Here is a 26,598-nt window from a genome sequence, read left to right on the forward strand (position 1 = left end):
AGTATGACTCATGGTAGCTGCACTGTGGAGAGCAAGGAGCACAGATGAAACTTCCAAAATGCAGGACAGGAATCTGAGCAATACATTTTCAAGGAAATATAATCTAACACAAATATGAAAAAAATGAGTTCATTCTAGTATAATGAAAGGCCTAAGAACAAGAAATTCGGAAAAGGTGTCACCTGACTAGATTATTTTTGGTTTATGCACCAGAGCACCAAATCAAATGATGAAAAAGAAACCACATTGGATCAAACACTGTTTATTGAGAACTCTGTCTCAATACAGAGAAGTCACAGGCCTTTTGGTGTTATAGGAGCAAGAAGCTGGCCAGCACACGCAGTTACCAAAAGTCGTCTGGTTCTTCATGAGAATGGTCTGCGAAACTAAATTAAGACAAAAATGTTTTAAATGTTAAATTCTTGTCCAGTTTATTCAAGGACCTTTATAGTATTGTCATTCCTTCCCTGTGGGGTTTCTGCTCACTCACAATTTGTATCAGTAGTAATATGTAACTTAAAAACGTAATGGATTTGAACTCAGTAATTTTGATCAATTCAATCATTTCTTACAGGCACACTCCAACCTCTGACTGGCTGTCTTGGCCAACAAACCCATTAACATGCTAATGGTTTCCCAAGAACACTGTGTTGGGGAAAGCGTACCTCTCATCTTTGTCACTGGAGGGCAGCGTGTCCACCTGCGAAACTTCTTTGACCACCTTCACCGAGTTCTGATGCAGAGGGGGAAAGAATTCTTTTGAAATCAGATATACATTAATTTCATGAAACACTTTGATTTCTCTAAGAACTTTCTGAAATATACATATAATTGAAAGTCAAAAAAAGAGGTGACTTGTAAACATGAAATTGAGCAAGCACATCCAACTAGCCAGTATGCGTTCTCGGTACCCATAGCGTTTCAGATTCATACGGCCTTTGAATGTCTCGGACAACCGATGCATTCATTGTTCACTGACAGGGCTTTCATTATATTTCACTCTTGTTCCCAAAATAACACACATCTCAACTTTACCAACTTTGACAAGTCAAAATCTGTTCAACCTCTTACTCAAGCAAAAGCAAAAAAATTTTGTCAAGAATGGAATATATTTAAAAGACTTCAGCTCTGGCTGGTGTGGCTCAGTGGATTAAGCGCCAGCCTGCAAACGAAAGGGTCACAGGTTCAATTCCCAGTCAGGGCACATGCCTGGGTTGTTGGCCAGATCCTTGGTGGGGGCACATGGGAGGTAACCACAGACTGGTATTTCTTTCCCTCTCTTTCTCCCTCCCTTCCCCTCTCTTTAAAAATAAATAAGTAATCTTAAAAAAAAAACCCTCAAGGTTCCATTTGAACTTTGAATTTCCTCTGCTTTTACCTTTTTGTCTCTGGTGAAGACAGATTCCTGTCCCAAGGTTTTCTAATAAAGCACAGAAGCCCTCATGCCCCTCCCCAGACAGTGGTTCACAGCACCAGTACCTTATCATCCTTCTTCTGGTCCTGATTGTCCTGGATGATTTTCATGTATTTCTCGAAAGGACTTTCATCACAAGCAGGTTTGTCTTTCATTTCTTGAACACTCACTTCTAAGTCCTTCTCCATTTCAATCTTCAATGACTCTTCAATCATCCACTGTCAAACAGATGGCCACCAGAACAGGAAATATAGAAACATGTTTTAAAAACACATGGTAATATAACTCTGATCCTTTAAGTAAAACCTGCATGTCAGAAAACTGTTTCCTGGGGGTGGGTTGGGTGGGGGCAAATTGGTGGTGGGAAAATGGAGACAACTGTACTTGAACAATTAACCAAAAAAAACCTATTTCTTTTTTTCCCATGGAAGTCATTACTACTGGATGACTTCAAAGGGGGACAAACATGTGTCCAGTGATAGACCAAATTAACCAGGAGTTCAAGAAACCTCCATACATAAGATTAACTTATGTCAGATTCAGCAGGTGTGCAAAGTGGCCAGAGAAATCCATCTGTCTGAGAGCAGAATCAGGACATTGAAAGCCGAAGAGACCAGGAAGGAGGTGGGCAGGGGAGCCTGAGGAAGCCACCAGGGACTGGTAGTCACTTTCCTGGGGTTCCTGTGGTCCCAGCTAGCTGACATGTAAACCACACTTACAAAGGGAAGATCTATGGCAAAGCATAGCTTGTCTCCTTTATGAGTGTGTTTTCAGGACCAGATGAGAATGCACACACACGGGCTTGCAAAAGCCCCTAGTTGCTGTCAGATGGCTAAGGCGTGCACGTGCAGCCCTCCTGCCTATGGCAGGCTTTTTATTTTAAGTTACCTACCACTAAGACTTGGGACACCTGAAGGTGTCACTTCCCTGAGAGCAAGCTGCTCACTGAAGGTGTGTCATGCAGAAACCAGCGTGGCAAATTCAGCTACACTTAAAATTATTACCCGTTGTTGGTTGAGTTTTTCTAGTTCTCTCCGTTCCCTCTGTGAAGCTCCTCGTAGACTCTGACTTCTTTCTTCTCTCTGTTCTTGTTCTTCAACCAGCTGCCATATTTTTTCTTCTTCGCTGTCTTCCACATTTTGTGTCTGATCCATGTCTGAAGGGACAGAAAATAAAGAGTAGCTCCCGGCTTCACTTTTTCAAACCAACTCGGGACTTGGTTTACAGCCGTCCCTGCAGAGACTCGGGAAGACTGCTTGATTCTTAGCGGATGCTGTTGGCCCGCTGATGCCCCTTCATGGTCCTCCAGCCCCCAGCTCCATGCCTAGCACGGCACACACCTTTTACTTTACTGAGATGAACACAAGTGACCCTGACCATGAACAACTTCACCTGTCCTGCGCTCCACTCGACATTTTCTCATCCTCCTCAACTCTTCCTCCTTCTTCCCTCCTTCCCAAGCCCTGCATTTCTACCACTACACTTGTTTATAATGTTCCTCCACTACCTTTAGGACTCTGACTTAGCACCAGTCCCTAATTATTGCCACAGCAGTTGGATAACGCTTGTCCTGACTCCCACAAAGGCACTCAAGCCTCTCCTGCCCAGAACATTACAAAACCGCCCCCCAGCCGTCTCACTGCCATTCTCTTGCTCCTGATGACGCCTTCCTGGGTATTAGCTATCACCTGTGTCCCAATCATTCCCACATCTTTTCCTCCAGTCCCAATCTCTCCCTAGCTGCGCATCCATGTTTCTGATGGGTTCCCTGCCAGGAACACGTGGAAGTCCCACAGCACCTTTAACCTGCCCCTTTAATCATGCTCTTCCTGCACTACTTTCACTCGGCCACTAGGGCGCCCAGGTTCTAACTCCTGCTCCTGCTGTCACTAGGGTCCTCATCACCACGGACCTGAACAGCCAAAGTAACCTAGCCAACACTCTCCCTGACACCGGTCCCTCTGCATGCAGGCGAGCCATCTGCATCAGCACCAGTCATTTCCTGAAGAGAAGATGTGGGTCTTCTGCGTGCTGGCTCTGCTCCACTAGAGTCCAAACCCACCGCGGGCGCTGTAGGCTCTGACCACCTGTCTGTTTCTTTGTGGACTGACTTCCTATATCCCTTACTTTTGCATTCAGAATCCTCTCCTCTATCACCAGACTCAGTTTTCTGAATACAACTGTACCTCCCTTGCTGGGCCTTTGCTATCACCCTCCCCGAACCTGATGTGCTCCCTTCACCCACCTCTCCCACGGAGCCCTTCCCCCTAGCAAGCCCCCATTCAGTGCCTCCTCCACGTGAGGTCCTCCTTACCCTTCAGGTGACAGTGAGCCTCCCCAGCACTGCACTCACACAGTATTCTGTACCTGCCCATCAAAACCACATCTGTCTGACTGTCCTCTGTCTGTCATTCCAGGCTTTACTTACTTGTCTCTTCCCTGTAGCTTGCATCACAAGTTCCTATGTCTCACAGGTTTAATGCAATTTTGGTCCCACAGATGATTATGCTGACTTTTCTCCTCCAGCTCTAGAGAGGGGCCTAAACTTTTCTTAGGCTAAACTTTTTTTCCCTCAGCTCTGCTAAGAGATGAATTCATAGGTTCACCAGAGAACTTCAAACATTTTGCTCTGCCCTATTCTAGGTCCCCTGCAGGAACTGACTAATAGGACTGAGGCAACACAGTCTCTTCTCTCTCTTGATCCTGGTCATGAAATTCACATACTAGAGGAGGCAGATCATTTCCACAGGCAGAAAAGCAATCTCCTCTATGCTGGTGGAAGAAAGGCGAATCCTAATGGCATGGAATAGGAATCGCAAAATAGAAATGCTGTTTGGTTGCTGATTTTTTAAAAGATAAAGAAAAAACAAAGGCCACTTCCTTGCTGTGGGGTCTACAGTCATACATACCAAAACTGCAGTCACGAAGGACCACGTGTGCAACGGTAAGGATGACATTGTGATCAAAGACAGACCGCATATATGATGGTAGTCCTGGAAGAGTACAATGGCCCTGAAACAGTCCTGTTTGCTAGTGATGCTGCAGCCATGGTGATGTCACAGTGCAGTGCATCACTCAGTGCTTGTGGAGATGCTGGTGCGAGCAAACCTACTGTGCTGCCAGTCGTATAAAAGTATGGCACATAGTTATGTACAGTGCCTAACGATGATGATACTAAAGCACTGTGTCACTGATCTATTTGTTTACTGTACTAGACTTTTCATCCATACGAATTGGCATGTCGTGTTATATGGGCAGCACCCTGAAACACTTCATGCTTCCGTCTCTTCATGGCATCATTTTCCCTTGTGCTTCATTAAATGCTGTGTTTTGTACACTAAAGTACTGTATAGGCCTGTAATCTGAGAGAAATAGGCTGTACTATAAAGCATGAGTGTACAGGAGGTGGTACCAGGTAGGGTTGCGTCAAGTGCACTCTGGGATGCCCGCACAATGACAAATCACCCAAGGCCCCGTTTCTCAGAATTTATCCCTGCTGCTAAGGGGCGCACGACTGCACTTCGGAGCTGCAGAACAACACACAGAAACCTCTTTGGGTGTAAAAGCAAAGAAAAGCACTGTTTCCTTTGGGCACCTCAAAGATACCAGCCTTTGGCCTTTTCCACCTCCCTTTGTACCCAAGTGAAGATGGGAAGTGATAACCATAAGAACTTTTCAATGATTAAAATGTAACCACACTATTTAACAATTTTAAAAGGCATTACTGAATTTATATTGCATCTCAGAGAGAGAACACCTCTCACCTCAGTTAGTTTTCCTTGCTCTAAGACATGATCTCACTCATGTCTCTGCCGAATGGCTGCCTGTCACATCCACCTGTGGGTGGCCAGCGCCCCACTCAGGACTTACGCCCTGGGAGGCCCTCGGGGATGGCTCACCCACTGTCCGACTTCCCCACCAGAAGCTCCGGGAAGCACAGGCCTGGGTGGGCTCACTGCTGTGTGCCCAGCTCTCTGGGAAGGGCCCAGCACAGAAGAAGTTCTTGATCGAGTGTCTGAATAAGTGCTTTCCAGAATGATTCACTCTGGAATCAGTAACGTGAACCCTTTCAAAGTCTCCTGCTTCTTTCACTAACTCCTCCTATTTCTGAGGAGGTCGACTCAAACCAAGAAACGACTTACAAGAAGAGGCTTTGCATACTTAGGTTTGGGGGATGGTAGTCCTACCTAAACATTGGGAAATCGCGGTGATCTGCTTGAGAAATTTACTCTCTAGTTTGAGGCTTAAACACTTTGGCTGGAGGAGAAAAGGACCTGGCTAGAATGAAGCGCTAGTCTCCCACTCCGGCCTTCCTCCCTGCCCACGCGCATGGGGAAGGGACGTGAGTACTCTGGAGAAGATGAGAGGAAAGAAAGGTGGGCCACACAGGTCTGATGACCACTTCCCCTCATCCGCTTCTCCAAAAACTGAAATATAAAGGTCTTTCTGTCCTGATTTCTCAATACCTGAAGGCAGCACATAGAGACAACTGGTATGTGAATATTTCTTATACTATAATGACATTGACAATGTATATGGGTATTAACCATTATTTCAATTTTACACTATGGTTTCCTAAGATGGAATGGTTTTATAGAAGTCTCTTAAGGAAAAAGGTAACTGCTCTGTCACACTTTGGACAAGAAAAGATATAAAAGCCACTGGCCCAGGAAGTCTCTAGAAGAAGCCTGTTCTTCAGTTTTCTCCTTGGCATGGTCTTTACATATTCAAATGGGGAGTTACTTCAGAAATGTCACTGACAATGGTAACACCCCAACCAACCCCAAGACTTGGAGTAATTTGTGCTTACAAAAAGTCCTCTGACAACACATGAAATAATTTACAGGGCACAGATTGGTGTTCAGTGAGCGGTCATGCTACCTGTCACTCACTTACCTGGGTAGTCAGAGGAGACAGGTCTTGCAGGAAGAGCAGCTGCGGCAGCGTCCAACTGAGGCATGTCACCAGCAGGACGGAGGCCATCCGCCTCTACGCGCTTTGGCATATCCCCTGCATCGACACGAGCTACAAACGAGAGTCCTGTGAGTCCTGAACAACTACAGCAAGAGAGGGGAGTGCAGGGTGGGGGTAACTCACTACAGAGTGTGGAAAGCTCAGCCAAAGCAACCATGCCAGACCTTTCCTTACAGAATCAATTCTAGCCCTGGCTGGTGTGGCTCAGGGGATTAAGTGCTGGCCTGCAAATCAAAAGGCTGCAGGTTCGATTCCCAGTCAGGGCACATGCCTGGGTTGTGGGCCAGGTTCCCCAGTTGGGGGCATATGAGAGGCAACCAACTGATGTATCTCTCGCACATTGATCTTTCTCTCCCTTTTTCTTCCTCCCTTTCCCTCTCTCTAAGAAGTAAATGAATAAAATCTAAAAAAAAAAATCAATTCTAAGATGTTCGCAACACAACCAGTTGCCAGTGTGCTCACTTCTCCAAGTGTTCTTACACTTTGAAGAAGTATATTTGTTTTCAAAATTAGATTCATAACCCAACAGGAAAGGGCCAGAAGAATTCACCTGGCTTGCTGATAATCATTTCAACTCCATTTAAATAGCAATGAGTCAACTAAGTTGTTAAAGTAGCTGGCAAAGAATTTGTAAATTTTACTAAACCCTCTCATTTAACTGTGCAAAATATACTTTCAGAGTCGGTGCTGAAGCTCAAAAGGCGAAATGATATTTATATACAAATATAAAGGCTTCGCAGGCTGGAAAGAACCTTAGAGCTGACTCAACACCCCAATTTTGTCCATGAGCAAAGCAGTAGACTGCCAGGGAACAATGTAAAGCAGGGCCAGAGCCAGGACCCCAGTTTGTAGACAAACTGGTGTATCTGTGGTGTATTTATGGTGTTATCACAAAATACAAACGTCCTAATTTGTAACTGCTCTGATTTTTATAACAATGGGTATGTTTCACCAAAACTAAGCTTTCCACATTTTCAACTTACAAAAACTGGTACTTATATTGGAACTTACAGTGAAGAGATGATTCAAATTCTTCGTTATCAATCACACACTGGTCGTCTGGATTCGGAAATTCAGCTCTGTCTTGAAATTCAGCTTGTCTTTGATAAGGACTGGGTTGGAAGAAGAAAATTCATGAGTGTGAAACTGCAGGAACCTGACACCCAAGAGCACAGGATGGTGTGAAGCTTCTGTGACCACGGAATGTTTCAAAAAATATTCTGTACAGCATCAGCATGAGTCAGGTGAAGATGCAATCTATAAACACCATGGTATCCAAGTGTCCTAAACCCCCGTGTGTGACCTTTCTCCTCTCCTGGCTTTATTTTAGCATGAGAGAGTGATATAAAATGTGTGTGTGTACACACACACATGCATATGTGTGCATATATGTACATGTACACACACACGTAAGTCCCACATGTGACTCGAATCCTGGCCTGGGTGACCCACTGCTGAACTCCCAAACACATTCACTCCATCCTGCTTCACCAATCAGACCCGACGACCCACTACCACCTCAGAATTTATCTCTGTAGACAGATTAGGATTCTGTTTGCTTGGACATAATAATACAGCATCGTAATTGTGAAATGACATCTAAATGCTGTGTTTGAAACATCAAGTTTAAAAATAAAGTGAAGTTACTTGCCTTTGGAGATCATATGTTGCTTCTTTACCTTTATAAACTAAGTGTATTCATGTCATGATGAAGATGCTTATTGATATAGGGCGTATTCTATATGTCAGGCTTAGCAAACAAGAAGAAATTACTTATTTGCTAAAAGGATTTTTTCCCCCAGGTAATTCAGATGATTCTATGACATCGCGCATCATCTCACGGCCTGACTGCAAACTCTATACTGCCACAAGGTCTTGCGCATCACCTGCACGACCCAGGCAAGTCGAGGCTGAGCTGCTGTGCAGCTAACCAGACCTGGCTGAGGCTGACCGGCATGTGGACTCACCGGGCCTCCTGCTCCGGAGGGCTGGAAAGCGAATGGACGGAAAGGCTGTGCCTACGCTCAGCAGGCGAAGGCTGTGGCATTCTTTCAGGATGTGGACCGCGGTCAGTGACTCGGGATCGACGCAGACCTAAGGGGCACAAGAAATCAGGACAAGAATGTTACAATCACCTGGGGGAAAAGGCTACGTGGTTTCTAAGGAGTTCTATTAGTTTGAAAAGAAACTCTACTGCCCTTTCACACAGTTGAGTGTGATGTATGAATGACCCACGGCATTGACAATTCAAGCACCAAGTGAAACTGCAGTGATTACAATATAACATATACAAGTAATCGGCAGGAAGGGAAAGCCACTGATTGTCACTCTCTCAACACCTCTGCGTACCAAGCAAAATGCTGGAACTTGCCACTATATCCCATTGCCTCCCACACCAACCCTGTGCCATAGACACACTGCTGGCCAGCAGGCAATCATTGGGGCAGCACGAATGCAACTGCTCCGGCTAGAGATTTCCCAGGCTCCCTCCTGCTTTCTAACAGGTCTACGGAGGACCACCAAAGTCCAGAGCACCCTGCAAGCCTTTCGGCAGAAGCTTACCTTCCAGGTGCATTTCGGCCTCAAAGGTCCGTTTAGCTCTCTCAAGGGCACTGGCGGAGAGGCGTCTGCCAGCTCCTCTGCGGGACCGGAAGGCTGTAGTGCTCATCCACGCTTCTATCTCGCTTAATGAAGGCTGCTTGGGCACAGCTCCTTCGTCTGCAAAGACACGTCTTTCCGAGGAACTTAACATGACATTCCTGTGAGTTCCTCGCACCTGCGGGGGAGGTGGGCTCTGGGACGCTAGTGGGCTTCCATCCTGGGGCCAATGACGAACCCTTTGACAGTAATCTCTGAAAGCTTTCTCTAAGCATTCAGCCTCACGCTCTAGCCCTCTCATTCTTGCCTTGGTGTTGGCTACAAACTCAAAGTCTGACTCAGGGGAGCTAGCATCTGTGCTTGCACTTGGATAATTTACGATTCCTGGTGTATCTGTGTCTGCCGTTGTTGGCTGTTCCTGTCTGAGAAGACTTTTCAAGAAATCCTCGCTTATTCCACTGTCGGGAGACAGCACGAATCCGTTGACCAGAAGCGGCTTTACACTGCGGTACACTTCATTCTCTAGGACTGCGGGTTACAAAGAGATAAGGTGACAAATGAGCTGAGAGTAAAATTCAAATACGCTTGAGAATTTTTTTTGAAAAATGAAGGCAGTAACAGTAAGAACAAGTATGCACATGCAATCATTTCTGCAGCCACAATAATGCTAATAATTATTTAGTAGCATTTACTGAGAGCTTTTATATACCAGCTGCAGCTTCATGGGTCTTCTTTTTTCAGGCCTTCTTTCTTAAAGCATGATATTATTTCAAAGTCCATGATACACAATCTTGAAATCCTGAAATCTCTGAGAACCGAAAATGTATTCGGAATTTATTTGATCACAAAACCTCCCAGGACCTGAACTCATTTGGCTGATAAACTTGACCTGAACCGATGTAAACCCATTCATAATCTGTATTTATTCTACCCAGCATGGATGTTCATACCTGACTGCAAGCACGTTTCACTAAAGGATGCTGCCCCATAACTCCCAGAGCGGTGACAAAATCCATCATAGGATAAGGGAGTTTTGGATAAGGGAATGAGGACCTGCAGTCAAAGCAAGGCTGTGGGCTAAGAACTCCCACTGCTCCCATATTAGAGACGGGGGCCGAGGCGGGTCACACAGGCAGCAGGGCGTACATGCGCCCATGACCGGCTAACACAAAGCCAGTGCACATGGACACTACTCCCCCACAGCGCCTCCAGGGCAATGCGTGTGTTTGAAAAGATCCCATCCTCAAACTGTCTTTCATGACTCAACATCACTGGGATTTCAGCTGTGGGCAGTGTGGCAAACAGAACTGTTGAGACAAACTAAGGAACAGGGAGAAGAGCTGGGTCAAGAGATGAAAATAAAACGAATGTGGGAGAAAGGAACAAGGACTAGTGAGGAAAGAGTACAAATCAAGAAGCATAAGAAACCAGTTCAAATGCTAACACAGAGAAACTTCCTTTGAGCGCCTTTCAGTGACAGAAGGTACCTAAGCTTCAGTACATGTCTGATGAAGTAGGAAGGGGCGGCCGACATGCCTCCTTAGTGAAGACATGTAATAACATGACAGCAGTAACCATTCTGAGAGTCTGATGTGTCCTGGGCCCCAGCTCTTTAGCTTCTTCACAGAGGCACAGTAGGTATTCTTATCCCCACTACGAGTGAGGAAACCGAGGTCCACAGAAGTGAAATGTGCCCACCATCAATCAACTAACGTTAAAATCAGGGTGCAAAACAGAAACATTATACATAATCAACCTGACTTATGCTGATGTGACATAAGCCACCCTGCTTCTCCCATGTGTTTACTCATCTCTCAAGGAATATGTAAAACACTGAGGAGTCAGAATTGATATTATCAGGGTAACAGATATCAGAGAAAAGCCTAGGTCCACCATGTATTTGGGGACCTCCGCGTCACCAACACACCTTTCCTATTAGAGGTATGAGGGTCTTGCAAGCCACGGGACACCTGTAAAAGTAAACCACACTAGCAGATGACCCAGTTGATATTCCTGAAATTTCAGAATGGAGAGTTTTACTTCTAAGATGATATATTTCTATAGCTTTTCCCCTACTATGAGAATTGCTAAAAATTCAGCAAGTAACAATCATATTTCCACAGAGGCCCAAAGTTTACATGTACATGTACACACTTATAGGTTCAAAATGTCTCTAACCTGTCTCAGTTTGTTTCAGCTGCATTTTTAAATCAGCCACCTGCACAGATAACCTCCTTACAGCAGCTTCGTACTCCAGTATCCGGGCCTTCAGCTTTGTAGAACGCTCAATCTGAAAAGATTTAGAGAACAAAAAGAAATCAAATCAAAGAATGAAAAGAACAAAACGAACAAAATGAAATCCCAGTTCACTTCAAAAGGAACAATCCTCTGATAGGTCTTATTCTCCTTCACCAGTTCTGAGCAGCCTTACACCTGTAGTGTGCAGGTCCCTAGAAAACAAGGAGAGAACGAACACACAAACTCACCACCTCCCTCTTCACTCATCTCAAAGAACAGCTACTGCAGGGCATGGGGCAGGCACCAGAAAGACAGTGTCAATGTGCCTAAGTCACAGGGTGAGAGTCAAGAGACACTAATAGTGAGCACCATCAGGACTGGACAATTTTACGTTGACCTGCGTTTGCTTTCCTCTGGGTTTCATTACTATTATGAATATAGAATCACAAAATCATGCACACATTATCCAGAACGAGACAGATACCCTTACATATTAGGTGAGTAGTCTCTGATGTTGAAATCGATCTGATTTACACTGGTCTGACACACGCCAAGTTTCACAGGTACACAGAGTGACCAGCTGAACACCTGGCCCGGCAAAGAGCAGTACTCACTTCAGTTTGCAGCTGCTTCTGCAGAGCTTCCTTGTGCATTTCGAACTCCTTATGCCCTAACAGGATAGCATCTTTTGCTTTCTTTAATTCTTTCTGGAAACTCAGCAGCTCAGGAGATGGCTGAGCTATGCCTAAGAAGGTAAACAAGCCTGGTGATTAGCAACCAGAAGTTTTCTCATTTTACTTAGCAAAAGCATCTAAAGAGATTTTAAATGGTTATTTCTCTTCTTTGTATGCATGTAATTAATATTATATTAATTCTAATAAATGGACTAAGAGCAATACTGACCCACGAATTCCAGAAGAATGTAATGCATGCAAATACAAACGTCGCTACTCTTCCTAGTCCTACTCCAAGTAAAACTTCTTTTAAATCCTCAAATTAACTTGAAAGCCTGCCACTTTCCTCTACCACGCACAGAAGTTGTAGAAGGTCCCCTCCATCAAAACGGCTGATGACTACCCTGAGGTCCAATCCGACCTGTGCATCTGTCCCCGGCATTCTGGGTCCGGGCACAAAGTGGATGGAGTTCCCCCATTTCAGTCACAGGAGGACCCACTAATAAAGGGTGACTCATGTAGGGCAGCAACAAAGGATGGTGGTGTTCCCTGGGCTAGTAATGGGGTCATACCCTTACCATCCTTGGGCCTAGAGGACCAAGGAGGGACAATTCCCAGAACCAGAGAGAGTGAGCTGGCACAGGCACATATCACTGGTGATAGGCCATCCACGAGCACTGGGGCCTTGCCTGATAAGAGACACAGGGCCAGCCCAGAGCCACCTGACACCAGAAAGGGGACCTGGTGGAAGCAGATGGAGGGCAGTGGTTTGCAATGAGAGCATAAGGACAAACTTGACCTGACTCTCATCCCTCCTATACCGTGCTGAGGGTGTCCTGAGTGGAGAAGGGGGAGGGGACACCAGTACAGTCCAGAGAGGCAGATTTGTACAGTTTAAAAATATTTCTTCTTAGTGACACTACTAATTATGCAATAGCAAGCACAAAGGAAGTAACTTCAAGTCGAGAATGTTCATCTTATAAAATTTTCCCAATGGAAGCCTCCCTAAGCAGTTTCACAATGATAAGCTAATATGAATTTAAAAAAACATGAAAATCAGGACAAAAACATACGGTTTAAGAGACTCAAGTTTTCATTTCTACTCTCTTGCATTTGTTGTTTGAGTAGTTTATTTTCCTCCTGAAGCTCTTCTTTCTCCTCTTTTAGAAGTGAATAGTCGCTCATGTTTTTGGTTTTTTCACTCAGCAGGTGGTTTTGCTTTGTTACTGCCAAACACTGGGCTCTGAGAGACTCAACCTCAAGCTGGAATTGAAGAAAGTAAAACTTGTCTCTGAACAGTGACTTTACAGTACCACTTACAAAAAAGCCGGTGGGCTGCTTTAGGGCTGGGTGTCCCAATTTAATTAAAGTCACTTCACTTGACAACAATGTAAGTCATGTTTCACCCAAGAGCTGGGGCAGGGAACGTTTATCCAACTTTGTACATATGTAGAACCCCGCCCTACAAAGCAAGTGCTTCTGATTATCACCCATTTTCCACATGCAACTAAGGTTCCAAGAGCTGTCAAAGACTAGCAATACATGCTTTTAAATGTGAAAGAGGGAGCTATTGCAAACTTGCTGGGGGAGCTTTCCTTTTCTTTGTACCTCTCAAGTTTGCAAAAAAAGCCTACAAAGTTCTTAAATAGGTCATTACAGCTGTAAAAATAAATTTTTTATACAGAATGTATTTAAGTACCTAAAGTTACAGCTCTGTCCTTCAGATAGCACACCACAATGAACAGAAATAATGTAACAGTGGCACATGGAAAATGCATCTCGCTTTGTTTTAAACTCTAAGACCCTGATGTAATGACAGGACTCTTTAGCTATTGCTGATGGGAAGGAAGAAGAGGCTGTGGTAGAACTAAGGTGTACTGGCTGCCTGCTACAGGGTAGACACATGAATCAGCTCACAGAGGTCCCTCAACACCACAGAATGTGGGCAGTACCCCGATGTTGAAGGACCATGTCTGGAGGCACACAAGCAGTAAGGGAGAGACGGGGCACTCAAGCAAGACTCCGGGCCCCTAGCATGGACTCTTTCTACGCTTCCCTAGCAGATTAAGATTGGAATGAACTACTGAATCAACTTAAGGTGGGCCATCACCTGCTTAGCCATATAATACACAGGCCAAACACATCAAGAAGATAAATAGTGACTGAAACTAAAATGTCATGTATTGCCTAACAGTGACTGCAAAAAAATCCATAGGCTTAACAATTACCTGAAGTTCTTTCACATGATTTGCAGAATGACTTAGTTCCTCCTTTCTCAAATTAACGGCTGCGAGCTCCTCCTGCAAACGTATAGCTTTATCTGAAAGAGAGAACCAACCAATTAAACAATCATGTTTTCCTAGTGAATATAAAACTCATTTAAGAATTTATGGCCAATATATCAGACATAATGACCATTATTTCATAATCTGAAATAGGAGACATAAGAATCAAAAAAAAAAAAAGGGCAAGCAATAAATAAGCCCTAAGCCTGTTGCCCAATAGGTGATGAGACATCAGTTTTATGGTCACATATGTGGTGAGCTTCCTTATATATAAAGTTGAATAAAACCCTGCCAGTACATCACTGACCTGTGTGAATATACAAAAAGTTAAACATTTAGGTTGCACAAATATAGTGAGAGACAATGGTTACTTTTCAAATTCTGTAAAATTAAAAGGGCAAAAATGTGTAATTTTGTACTATTAATTAAGTGTGAGCCTTGTATATTTTTTCAATTTTGAAGAGCCCCAAATCAGGATGCTAATAACCTGTATCAGAAATGAAAACGCAGCTCCCCTCCCCTAAGAATCACCTTTGTTCTTCCTTTCCTCTTCAACCAGTCTGTTAGTTCTGGCGATGTAGTCGTCCTTCAGCTCTAGTTGATACCTGAGAATCAGAATGACCAGAAATTAGTTTCTTGTCACTTTCCTGGACAGACCCCAGCCATGTGAGCTTAGCTATGGCATTTGGGCACCAAAGGGCACTGAACATGGCCATACATATGTCGAGGTCTCTCAGTACTAGGCCAGAGATTCAAATTCTGAATTTAGAGGGTCCAGCAAAAGCCCGCAGCAAACCTGTGAAATGGGTCCCCAAACTCATGTTATTGTGAGGTTACTAAGAATACTGTGGTCTGAACTGACACAAAAACACAAATGAAGTGAAATTTACACTGTATACATCTGACCCTAGGGCCCCAAAGACAAGCAGTCGGTCACTTCCAATCCACCTGCCTTGTCCCCACCCCCCAGAAGACCTTTTGCCTCAGGGGCTGGCCAGTCAAGTGCCAGCACCTTCACACCCCCCCCAGCAACACCAGAAGGCACATTCAAGCCCTTTTACTTATCTCCCCCATCAGCTACTAGCCGACCTGAGTTCAGAGGTGGTCAAAGGAAAGATGTCTCCTGCGGTGAATGTCCTGGGCCTTCTGACCTCTGACCCGTGCCAGTCACAAAGGAATAGCCAAGGTAACCAGACAACGGTCTCCATGGTGATGTAAACAATACACACAAACATTCATTTGTTCCCAAAAGTTTAATAACTATTGATACTTAAGTGTTTCCTACCATATTCGAACAGGTGACATAAAATATGTCGAGATAACACCCATTATTTCAAAACTGATACAGGGAAGGGTACTATATTTTGTTTCATTAGGATTCTTTTAAAGAATGACCTCAAGCCCTGGCTGGTGTAGCTCAGTGGATTGAGCGCAGGCCTGCGAACCACACGATCGCGGTTCGATTCCCAGTCAGGGCACATGCCTGGGTTGCAGGCTGGTTCCCTGCAGGCCAGTTCCCAGCAGGGGACACACAAAAGGCAACCATACATTGATGTTTCTCTCCCTCTCTCCTCCCCCCCTTCCCCTCTAAAGATAAATAAATAAAATCTTAAAAAAAAAAAAGAATGACCTCAAGAAACCCTTGCCAGTACTGTGTAACAGAATATCAATGACAAATTATGGGCAAGGCAGTAAAAAAAAGGCCAATGATTAAGAAATTGTACCTCAGATGAGTCATCTCTTCACCAAGAATTCATTTACTCAACAAATATTAAACTGAACACTTATTATGTGCCAGATGGTATACTAAGCACTAGAGAGAAAAGTTACCACACTGGCTTAATGTCTTTGCACTAAGATATTAGTCACTGAAACACAATAAAACTCAGACTACAGAAAAGCCTTAGAAACCATAGCTACCCATATTTTCCTTTACTTGTATCATTTTTTTGCTTAATATAGTTAATTTCAGTTTGTTTGTTTTGATTCTGGCTTTGCAGAATTCTGAAGGACTACAAGGCACATGTTCACTGACAAACACTAGAACCACTAGAGAAAATAATGTGAATTAATAGATACCCCCATTGTAGTAGCAGTACCAGTAGGGCAGAGGAAGAGAACTAAAAGTGACAATTCCAAGTGTACCACACATCAGCAGTGCAAGCTGAGCACATCACAGGGTGCCCTGGAAATTAAAGTGAATCACAGGCCCTCAACACCTGTTACAGAGGCTATGGGAAAGAACAAACAGACGTAGTGTGTTAGCGAACTATCCTAACTCAAACACTCATGGGAAAAGCTTGACTATCAATGGAAACATGTATTCTTTTAAACACTAACTTTCACCGTAACATATTAGTCTTATCTACTTCACCAGTGTTGCTATGTTTCCATCAACTTAATTCAAACACATGAATTCTTTAGAAATGCCAAACAGTTACTTGAGAACTTCATTCTTGAGCTTCTGTTCATAGGCTTCCTCCATACTTTTTATGTTCAGTTCCCGTCTCCTAAGTGCATCACTCACGCTTTTATTTTTTTCTTCTTGTAGCCTCTGGGCCCTGAAATGAGCAAAAATATAAAAAGCAAATTACAAAACTATTGTACCTGAAGTAAAGCCTTAGGAGAAAAAATAGCATGGGGTTTTAGCTCCACAGACTAAAACTGTTACGTGACTGTCACCAGTGGGAAGTAAGCGAAAAGAGCCAGAAGCCTATTTTATGAATGGACCTCATTATATGATAGGTCTGAAGTAGCACATGGAGCTATATACGGTGGCACCAGGCTGGAGGGAGTGTGAAATTGTCAAGACCAAAGTGCTTCACATTTTAAAAATGGTTACAGGTGATAAATGGCCATAATCAATTCAGAAGTGAAAGAATGTTAGTAAGTTACAAAGCTACAAACCAAAATTAGTGTACTTTAGGGCTTGTTTCTTCTGTAACACCGTTTCCATAAGATTTAATTGATTAGCCCATAGGTTTTCAAAATAGATTTGTTTTTGGCATTTAATAATCTAGTGACTGGATATTGAAAAGAGTGCTGAAAGAGAGGACAAGTTAGATGGATCCATCAGAACTTCCAAATACTGAAGAATGGGATGGTCTTCAGAGTGAGACCTTAAGTCAACCACACATCAATTCCAGAGCCTGGAATCAGGTTCACGGGTACCATCAGGCCATGAGAAGTGCTAGGGAACATGGACTATTCCAAGCAGAGGGTAAAAAAAGTTCCATGTGTTAGCTCCCTCTGGTGGCTAAGTGGTAAAGCAAAGGAACAGTAAACTACATCTATTCACTTCTGTGCTTAAAAGGGAGGAAGAGTTAGGAGAAGTGGAGTTAAAGTGATGATGTAACCATGATCATTCTCCACCCATATTTTGTTACTTTGCTTTTGTCTCTCATGATCAGTTTACCACTTCAGTACTGCCAAAAAGAGTAAGGTAGGCAGAGAGGAGAAATCAAATGAGTTGAGCCCATATAAATGAGAAAAACATTCCTGAAGATGGAGACAAATTCTTTAATGGAATAAGAGTATCTGTGTCAATTAATAGCAAAACCTAATGGGAAAGAAAGCTTACTCCAAAAACTATAGACTGGTGAGCTTGCTATCAATCCCAGGTGAGATATGAAGAATGAACCATTTGTAATCACTTAGAAGAAGTACACACGCACCACAAGACACAGTTTCACCCAGCAGAAGTCAAGTCAGAGCCCCCGTATTTCCTCTGACAGCAGAGCAGGTAAATGTACCTGAAATCCAGTTACTGTGTGCACATGCAACATCTGAAGGCCTGAATGTAAATGTGCAACAGGATTTCTTAAACCATTAGCTTCTTCAATTATTTGTCTGGTTGTACTATAGCCTGGTGATAGTGTCTCATTCTGCTTTCCACCCCAATGTCTAATATTTCAAAAGCAAAATCCTAGTCTTTATTTCTCTTAACTTGGGCCTTTTAAAACTAGGTGATAGCACCTTTACAACCGAGAACTCTACTTGGCAATTAACCTGAGAATACTTAGACATATGTAGTTTTTTTAATCTCTTAGACAGTCAGTCAATATCCGAAAGAAAAGCATATTACTTACAAGTCAAAACCTTCAATTCTTTGCTTCAGCTCTGCCTCTCTGCCTCTCAGCAAATCTATATCTTTTAGCAGAAGCTGCCGTTGAGCATAAATTTCTTTCGTTTCCATCTGTACAGGAAAGCATTAATGTTCAGCAAGTAAGCTAAAGAAAATAGAACAGATCTGAACTAATAGACTGCTTCCTAAATTGCAGAAAACAATCAAAGCACAGACATTCAGAGTAACAATTTCACTTCCGAGAGGTTTCACTTTGAGATATGCATTCTGCTTGTTCTGGTTACACACAAATGTATTTTCTCCCCTAATGACGGCTAAGCTACATTGCCCTGTATTTCTAACATCCCTGGTATAATTATTCTACTTTGTTGACATCTCTCAGACATTTGCTTAAAATTTTGATAAGTTCTTCAGCAAAAAAGAAAAAGAAACAATGTACAGTCAGCAATATAACTTAACAAAATAGAATCCCCATGGTTCAGTAGTTGTCCAAGAGTTTCAACTCATAGGTAATTCTCACTCAGCATTAGTAAGTTCATATGAACCCCTGAATGAATAGGCCACACTTCCATTTGTATGTTCACTGGGCAAGAATTCACTGAATAGCATGTCAAAGAGCACACAGGGCCCTGGCTGGTGTAGCTCGGTGGACTGAGCATCAGCTTGCAACCCAAAAAGTTGCAGGTGCCATTCCAAGTCGGGGCACATGCCTGGGTTGCAGGCTAAGTCCCCAGTGGGAAAAGTGTGAGAGGCAACCATTTGAAGTTTCTCTCCCTCTCTTTCTCCCTCCCTTCCCCTCTCTCTAAAAGTAAAATAAAATCTTTTTTTTTAAAAGCACACTGGGAGCTGGATATAAAAAGATGAGCGGCTACAGTCCCCCCATGCTTTCAAAAAATTCACAATTTACTAAGGGAGAAACAATCACTCTACGGTGTGATGATTTCACAACCAGAATCCACAGTCTCCGTGGCAGGAATGAGGCCCAAATGGGTTCATCAGTGGGAGTGAGGGAAGGTGCCACCAGGAGGTGGCATTCAAGCTGCAAGTCTGAGGGACAGGGCGGTTTTCTCAGGGAGAGAAGGGGAAGGACATGTCAGGGGGTGGAGTAAAGGCATGGTGCCTTTTGTGAGGATGGCAACCTGCTCCAGAGCCTTCAGAGAAGCCACTCACTAAATGGGAACTCAGGGGTGGTTAACTATCAGGTGGATCTGACCTAGTCAGTCACCTGTCTTGAAGATGGAAGTGTTAGTCTGCACACAATCCAATCATCTCAATGGCCAGTGCTCCCAACATTAACTTTTACAGCTAAAATGAGCCCAATTCCCAGACATGCTATATCAAATCATGGAGGGGGTACAATTACCAATACTAACGGGGCCTTCCTGAGAAGCTCCAAGCAAGGGTTGACAATGGGAGGAAGTCTCTTACCTCCACCATCCCCTGGTATCAGCAGCTCTGGCTGTACACAGGAAATGGTGCCCCAACTCCAGTCTGGTCTGACACACCCTTGGGAAAGGAACTGTTTTCCCTAAAGGAGCAGCTCTAAGCCCTCTTGCCCACACAGGTTCCCCACCACTCCTCAACCTCTCTACTCCTGTCCCACCGTTTTCCTGGGTGGCAAGATCAAATGGCCACATGGCCGATGCTTGCAGCCCTGGACTCTCTACTGCAGGGCCCTTTGCCTTTGCTCTGGTGGAAGCACACTGCATTCGGTTTCCAACTTCACCTAAAACCTCCACCTGCAACTCTGTCCTCTGAGTGCACCCTTATTCTTCTACCCATCGGTATCCCCACACCTATTCCTTCAGGTCTTTGAAAGGAATTGCCACATAGCCCTCCTTTCTCCCCTAGGTTAGAGCCATGCACCCTCTGTGCTGGTTCCCTTCGCCCTCATGCCGGACCCCAATGTCTTCAACTAAATGAGCAGCCTTTCTGAAATCAAGTAAACTTAGCTCCATAAACCTCCATTCCCCAAACACGACTCTTTCTGCCCTGGCTCACCCTCCAAATCCTCCCAAGAGCTACAGCAGAACAACCATCTGTAAGCACTCGGTCTACTTCAGTTCCAGGTTGCCCACCTCAGCAGGGCCCCTGGAACAGATGAGCAGCCCTGTCTGCTTCAAAGAGCTGCTCTTCCTTTACCCCAGCAGCCAGCGCGCGCCTCTGGCCCTCTCCTTGAGGCCGCTCCATAACCCTCACATCTGCCACTTATTTAGCACGAGTCGCTCAAACTCCTGACACGCCCATTCACACCCAGGTTTCCTCCCAGCAGTCTCGGGAGAAGGAAGTCTGCATGTTGTTTTCCAGAACAATTCTTCTACTTGCTCAGGACCCCAGTCCCTACTGCTCCTCTACAGCCTTGTGCCACCGATTGATTATTCCAGCGAATGCCCCATCTGTCTCCTGGACTTTAAGTCAATCTACTAATAGTTGCAGATAAGAGCCACCCAGTAAACGGCTTTAAAATATTACCTCCTGGTGCTTTTGAATTCTCTCAAGGGACATCTTTTCCCGAGAAAGGAGGGCTTCCGATTTTGCTTGACAAGCTCTCTCAACGTCATTCCAGAACTTCGCTAATTCTGCCTCAGACTTCTTCTTCTCTTCCCTTTTGATTTTTTCTATTTCATTACTTTTAAAATGCTGCAGCTGCCAATTGATCACAAATAACTGTAAATACTAATAAACACCCTTAAAAAACAGTAACAAATTCTCCGTGGTCTAAATTTAACATTTGTGCTCTAAATATATCGAGTTTCATTCATCTTTACTTTCACCTCATTCAGTGTCCTGCAGGAGTCATTCAAAAGGCAAAAAGACATGACACTGAGTGGAAAAGAAAATAATATTAACAACAGAATAGTACCACATTCATTAATAAAGATTCTAAATATTTTCCTATGAAAAATGAAAAGATAAGCAAAAATACCACTTTTGTTAATAGCAACAAGATAAATTTACCTTTTGTTGCATTTCTGCCTGAAGCTGCTGTTCCACTTCTTTCTTATACTCATTTAACTTGATTTCTAAAAATTCCAACTTTGGACGCTGAGGGTAAGCATCTGCAAACTGGTCATCAATAAGCTGAAGCTTCTCAGCTATTAAAAAATAAAGCAGGAAATTAAGATAGAGGAATGCGGTCAGGTGAGCAAGAGGCCAGAGTGCACTGTTTAAAAAGTGTACTTAGGGGAGAGTGCAGGGATGTCTACGGTTTACTCTGAAATAATTTAAAAAATTAAGATTAGTGGATGAACATGTAAGTGATCAAGCAAGTAAAATACAAATTGAATGGTGACATCGAGGTATACAAGGGTTCACTGTAAAACTTTCAACTTTTTTGAATGTTTGGCAATTTTCATCATAAAATGTCAGGGGCAAAAGAAAGCAGAGTACAGCTGACATCAGAAAACACTGGCATCTCTTTGCAGCATCTAAGTGCCAAAGCAGAGAGTTCTTTTATTGCTCTTTGCTGAAAGTGGAGTCACATGCTCAAAACGCCGACTTCCGCATGACTCGAAGATGATGAGTTTCAGGTCTCCCATTTTACAGGGAAGGACACAGATGCCCAGTGTAAGTGACCCCCCAGAGGCTACACACCTCCCTGATGGCATAGCTGGGACCAGAGCCAGGTCTACTGATTGTCTCTTACCCCAGTGCTCTCAGCAGACCCACAGCCCTCAAACTAATTGTGGATCAGAATCAACCACACAGCAAAGTACAAACCCAGACAGACAGTAAAATCTCAACCACGTAAACACCGATGCACAGCCAAGAGTATGCACAGGAAAACAAGGCTGGCAGAAGGAGATATCTGGACTTTTACTGTCTTACAAGTTAAAGACACCAATGCTCATTACGGGTAGGAAGGGCAGAGAAATGTGTGTCCCTTCTGTCCTGAGCATACCACTCACAAAGGGCAGGAAGGTACCGCAGAAAGGTTGTGCAGCAGGAAAGGCTCTGGATCATGGACAGAAAACACGCACTCTAGCATCAGTTCTGGCCCAGACTGGGTGTTTCCAAGTTGCTTTTCCTTCCTCTGATGACCTCAGTCTCCCCAACCATAAAATGAGCCAATGGGCCATTGACTTCTCTAGTTCTCTGCAATGTAAACAGTCTAGTGTTTTCTCACACTAGTGGGTATGAAGTAATGTTCGATGAGACACAGGGACGAACCTCCCAGCTGAGAGGTTGAATCCAGCAAACAGAAACGTGGGCCCCTGCATCCCCATGAGTTTTAGAAAGTGTGTCCCTGGTGGTCCCAAAGGGAGGAGCAGCACTGGAGAGCAGCACCTGGCCCCTTCCACCAATGGGGCCCAAGGGAAGGAGCACCCCACCTGCAGCTCACATCCCTACGGGTCCAGGAACACACACAACATGGTAAAGCCGGTCATTCCCTCCCGCCCAAAAGAAAACAGAGACTGGAAATTATGAAAGAAGCCTACAATTACCAAGAGAGTCTTTGCTAAGAAGTGTTGTACTTGTCTGAGTTTCCATGTCACGAATCTCTTTGGTCTGATGGTATTCTGCCATTTCTTTTAGAAACTCGAGGAGAAAACCTAAAAAACATAACGTACATGGTTTCATCTCGCAACCTTCTTTCATGCAACCATTGCTCGGTCACACTGTAAATTTTGGTTTTATAACATTATCCTTTACCCCATGATGTACCTTTGTTATTTATTCATTTTTAGAGAGAGAGGAAGAGAGGGAGAGAAACATCGATGTGTGTGAGGAACATCGATCTGCTGCCTCTCCCACGCCCCCGCCTGGGGACCTGGTCTGCAACCCAGGCACGTGCCCTGACTGGGAATCAAACTGGTGACCTTTTGGTTCATGAGTCGTTGCTCAATTCACTGAGCCACACCAGTCAGGGCACATTATGTATCTTTTAAGAATAATTTCTGAGGGAATAAAAATCTAGAAGCAACAAAAAGAAGTATTTAACAACATAAAAATTAAGAACTTATATATGGCACAAAATAAAGTCAAAAGATAAATGATACACTGGAAAAAATATTTGTTATAGTATGGAAACAGAGCAGTCATTTTCATATCCAAGAGCTCTTACAAATCAGTAAGAAAATTTAAAAAGGGGCATGGACAAAGAGTTCATAGAAAAAAATTTATGTCAAATAAACATATACAAATTTGTAAATAAATGCAAATTAATACTACAGTAGAGAGATTCTATTTTCCCACTAAGACTGCTAAGATTACAACTCTGTTCATACTTAAAAGTGTTTACAAGGGAGTGGGGAAATCAACAGGCCCAATCACTCCAGGAGGGAAATCTGTGTTTAAATGTATCTGAAATGCATGTAGCCTTTCACCTACTCAAACAATAAACTCACACAATAAGTCAACAAAACCCTCATCAACAGGTGGTTAACTAAATACATTCCTTAAAAATAATTAGTCTAAATGTAGGGCTATGGAGATATACTGGTGACTAAAGAAAGCAAATTGTAAGAGTTATCTATAATAGGACCATGTCAGTGTGAGTTTTCATTACATAGACTCTGGTTTTCAGGTTGGTAAACTAAATTCTGGTAGGATAAACAGGAATCTATTCGTTCTAGTTATCAGCAGAAAGTGAGATTTAGAGAATATGGCCAGAAATTTCTACAGTTCTTTCACTTTATACCCTTCTGAACAGTGGCAAACTTTTTTTTTAACCCATGAGTATCAATTATTTTAGAAGTTTTTACTTTCTTCCAACAGAGCTGAATGGACTCCTGCCTGCTTCTGCATCAGCCAAGTTAAGGGCTTTTATTTTTTCCTTTTTAGGATTTTAGATCAATAAAAATTTATTTTATTTTTAGAGAGAAGAGAAGGGAGGGAGAAAGAGAGGGAGAGAAACATCAGTCAGTTGCCTCCCGAACACCCGCAAGCAGGGAGCTAGCTGGCAATCCAGGAATGTGCCCTGACCGGATTCAAACCTGCGGCCATTTGGTTTGTGGACAATGGTCTATGGGCAATGCCCAATCAACTGAGCCACACCATTCAAGGCCGCAGTACCCTTTTCTCCCCGCCCCCTTGAGTGAGGTTACTACAGTTTTGTCTGCATTCCATCCTGGGATCACCTGACCTCCTACAGTGCATATATTAAGGTCCACTTTGTAAAGTTCTACAGGTTTTGACAAATGTCTAGCACCATGAATCATGCAATTACAGATTCAGAAAGTACTTTCACCACCCTAAAAAATCCTCTGTGCTTCACCTTTCAACTTCCTACCCCTTCCCTCCAAATCCCTGGTGACCAGCGATGTGTTTCACCACCTCTATAGTTTAGCCTTTTCCAGAACGCTATACACATAAAATTGTATAGCATGTAGCTTTTTCAACAGGCTCCTTTTATTAACCACATGCATTTAAGATTCATTTATAGCCCTGGCTGCTGTGGCTCAGTAGACTGAATGTGGGCCCAAAAGTTTGCCAGTTTGATTCCCAGTCAGGGCACAGGCCTGGGTTGCTGGCCAGGTCCCAGTCGGGGGTGTGGGAGAGGCAGCTTACTGCCCTCGCACATCGATGTTTCTCTCCCTTTCTCCCTCCCTCCCCTGTCTATAAATAAATAAATAAATAAATCATTTCAAATATTAAGTCAACTGATCCATTTTTTTCTTCCCAGTGTCATCCTTCTGGTGTTACGGCTCACTACTAAACCCAATTCACATAGATTTTCTCCTGCTTTCTTCCAAAAGCTTTATAGTTTTGCATTTTACATTTAGATCTATGGTGTGTTTTGAGTTAATTTTGGTGTAAGGTGTAGGGTCTGTGTCTAGTTTCATTTTTGTGCATATGGGCATCTGATTGTTCCAGTACCACTTGTTGAAAAGACTATCCTTCTGGTGGGGGAACTCAACAGTTTAAAAAAATTGATTTAATTTACATTTAATAGGCTTAATAATTAGTGCATGTAGAAAGCTACTGTTTCAGGAACTGGAATGTATGACCAGTCCTACCCCAATTCCAGGAGGCCCACAAGCAATTCGACCTTTGCATCCTAGGAGGACTGCAAGCCATCAAGATGGTATCTGAGCCACTGTGCTCCAGGGACAAAACATTCAGACGCAGATGAAGAATTGCTGGGATGCCAGGAAAATCATCGGACTTCATCTTTTATCTGACTAACCTTTTCCCTGAATTCCAAACCCCTTACCTACTTTCTTCCTGAATTCCAAAACCCTTACCTACCCTTTTCTCCTCCTTCTAAAAAAGGTCAGCTTGAGATGACATGTTAAGAAAGTCTCTGAGGGTGCATAACCCGCCATCTTCTTAGACCATCAGCCATCTGAATAAAGTGCCCATAAAGAGTCAATCTTGTCTCTACTTATTGATTCAGGTAGTGACAGGCAGCACAAACTGCAACTTTTCCAGTTTCACTTCCTCCAATAAATTAATTGTCTTTGCTCTTTGTCCAAATGAGTTGACTATATTTGTACAGATCTATTTCTGGGCTCTCACACCTGACCCACTGATCTATGTATCTATTCTTTTGCCTATCACAGGAAAGGGCCTTAACTTCGGGAAACAAAAAGCCAGTGCCCAAGTTTTTTACCCTCATCCAAATTTCCTGCCCTGCTATTTTCTGGGCATAATGATCTCTGAGGGAAAAATCAGGGGCAAGAATGGGTAAGTGGAATCTAGGGCAAAAGCACTGTGGCCATTCAACAGATCAGCAACACTGGAGTACAGACATGGAAAGACAAGACTATAGGTCCTTGCAAGGGGACAGACAACAGTTAGGTGCGAAATATTTTTCTATATGTTTTCTGATGATCTTACCCTAGTAATCAGAAGCCGCCAATTTTTAAAATCACTTTGCTTTTACAGTGGCTGTTTCACTGTTACCGAAGTTCTATTCAAACTTTTTCACTAAGATGCCTGACACGTGTGCTAATTTCTGAGTTTCTGAAATTTTACTAGGATGCTAGATGAAGCTGGAAAGAGGTGTTAGCCAGATGTCCTTCTGAACCAGAAGGATTTACAGAGAGTACATAAAGCTGAAAAGCTATTTTTAAGGATAATATAAATACCTGTAAGTAGATTATTTCTGAATGCAATAATAAACTATAGATACCAGCTATATACACGAGACCTGTGCTGTCCAATATATAACTATTATTCATATGTAGCTGTCTAAATTTAAATTACAATTTCAGTTCTTCGGTCACATTAGCCACATTTCAAATGCTCAACATAACCACATGTGGCTGTTAGCTACCATAATCCGACAGCAAAGATACACGCATTCCCATCATCAGAGAATTTCAGTAGATAGCACTGGCACAGAATATGAAATAGAGGACCACTGACCATACTGGACTTCCATGC

General features: G+C 43.4%; 1 protein-coding gene across 6 annotated transcripts in view; it reads right to left on the reverse strand.

Moving 5' to 3' along the window:
- Positions 1-246: 246 nt before the first annotated feature.
- Positions 247-26,598, reverse strand: part of OFD1 (OFD1 centriole and centriolar satellite protein) — a 32,942-nt gene continuing 6,590 nt past the window's right edge. For all 6 annotated transcript variants that reach the window (XM_037157464.2, XM_037157469.2, XM_037157463.2 and 3 more), the window contains exons 6-23: positions 22,713-22,820; positions 21,226-21,362; positions 20,740-20,913; positions 18,272-18,378; positions 16,625-16,744; positions 14,715-14,788; positions 14,127-14,218; positions 12,972-13,161; positions 11,839-11,969; positions 11,165-11,276; positions 8,951-9,514; positions 8,356-8,482; positions 7,400-7,500; positions 6,311-6,439; positions 2,419-2,570; positions 1,480-1,632; positions 666-733; positions 247-386 (exon numbers count right to left, since the gene is read on the reverse strand). In XM_037157464.2, the coding sequence (XP_037013359.2) occupies positions 344-386; positions 666-733; positions 1,480-1,632; positions 2,419-2,570; positions 6,311-6,439; positions 7,400-7,500; positions 8,356-8,482; positions 8,951-9,514; positions 11,165-11,276; positions 11,839-11,969; positions 12,972-13,161; positions 14,127-14,218; positions 14,715-14,788; positions 16,625-16,744; positions 18,272-18,378; positions 20,740-20,913; positions 21,226-21,362; positions 22,713-22,820 (2,582 nt within the window). In that variant the 3' untranslated portion in view covers positions 247-343. The remainder of the gene's footprint in view (positions 387-665; positions 734-1,479; positions 1,633-2,418; positions 2,571-6,310; positions 6,440-7,399; positions 7,501-8,355; positions 8,483-8,950; positions 9,515-11,164; positions 11,277-11,838; positions 11,970-12,971; positions 13,162-14,126; positions 14,219-14,714; positions 14,789-16,624; positions 16,745-18,271; positions 18,379-20,739; positions 20,914-21,225; positions 21,363-22,712; positions 22,821-26,598) is intronic.

The sequence above is a fragment of the Artibeus jamaicensis genome, unplaced genomic scaffold (genome assembly GCF_021234435.1).
Source record: "Artibeus jamaicensis isolate MK-2021 breed Jamaican fruit bat unplaced genomic scaffold, CSHL_Jam_final scaffold_1283, whole genome shotgun sequence".
Lineage (NCBI taxonomy): Eukaryota > Metazoa > Chordata > Mammalia > Chiroptera > Phyllostomidae > Artibeus > Artibeus jamaicensis.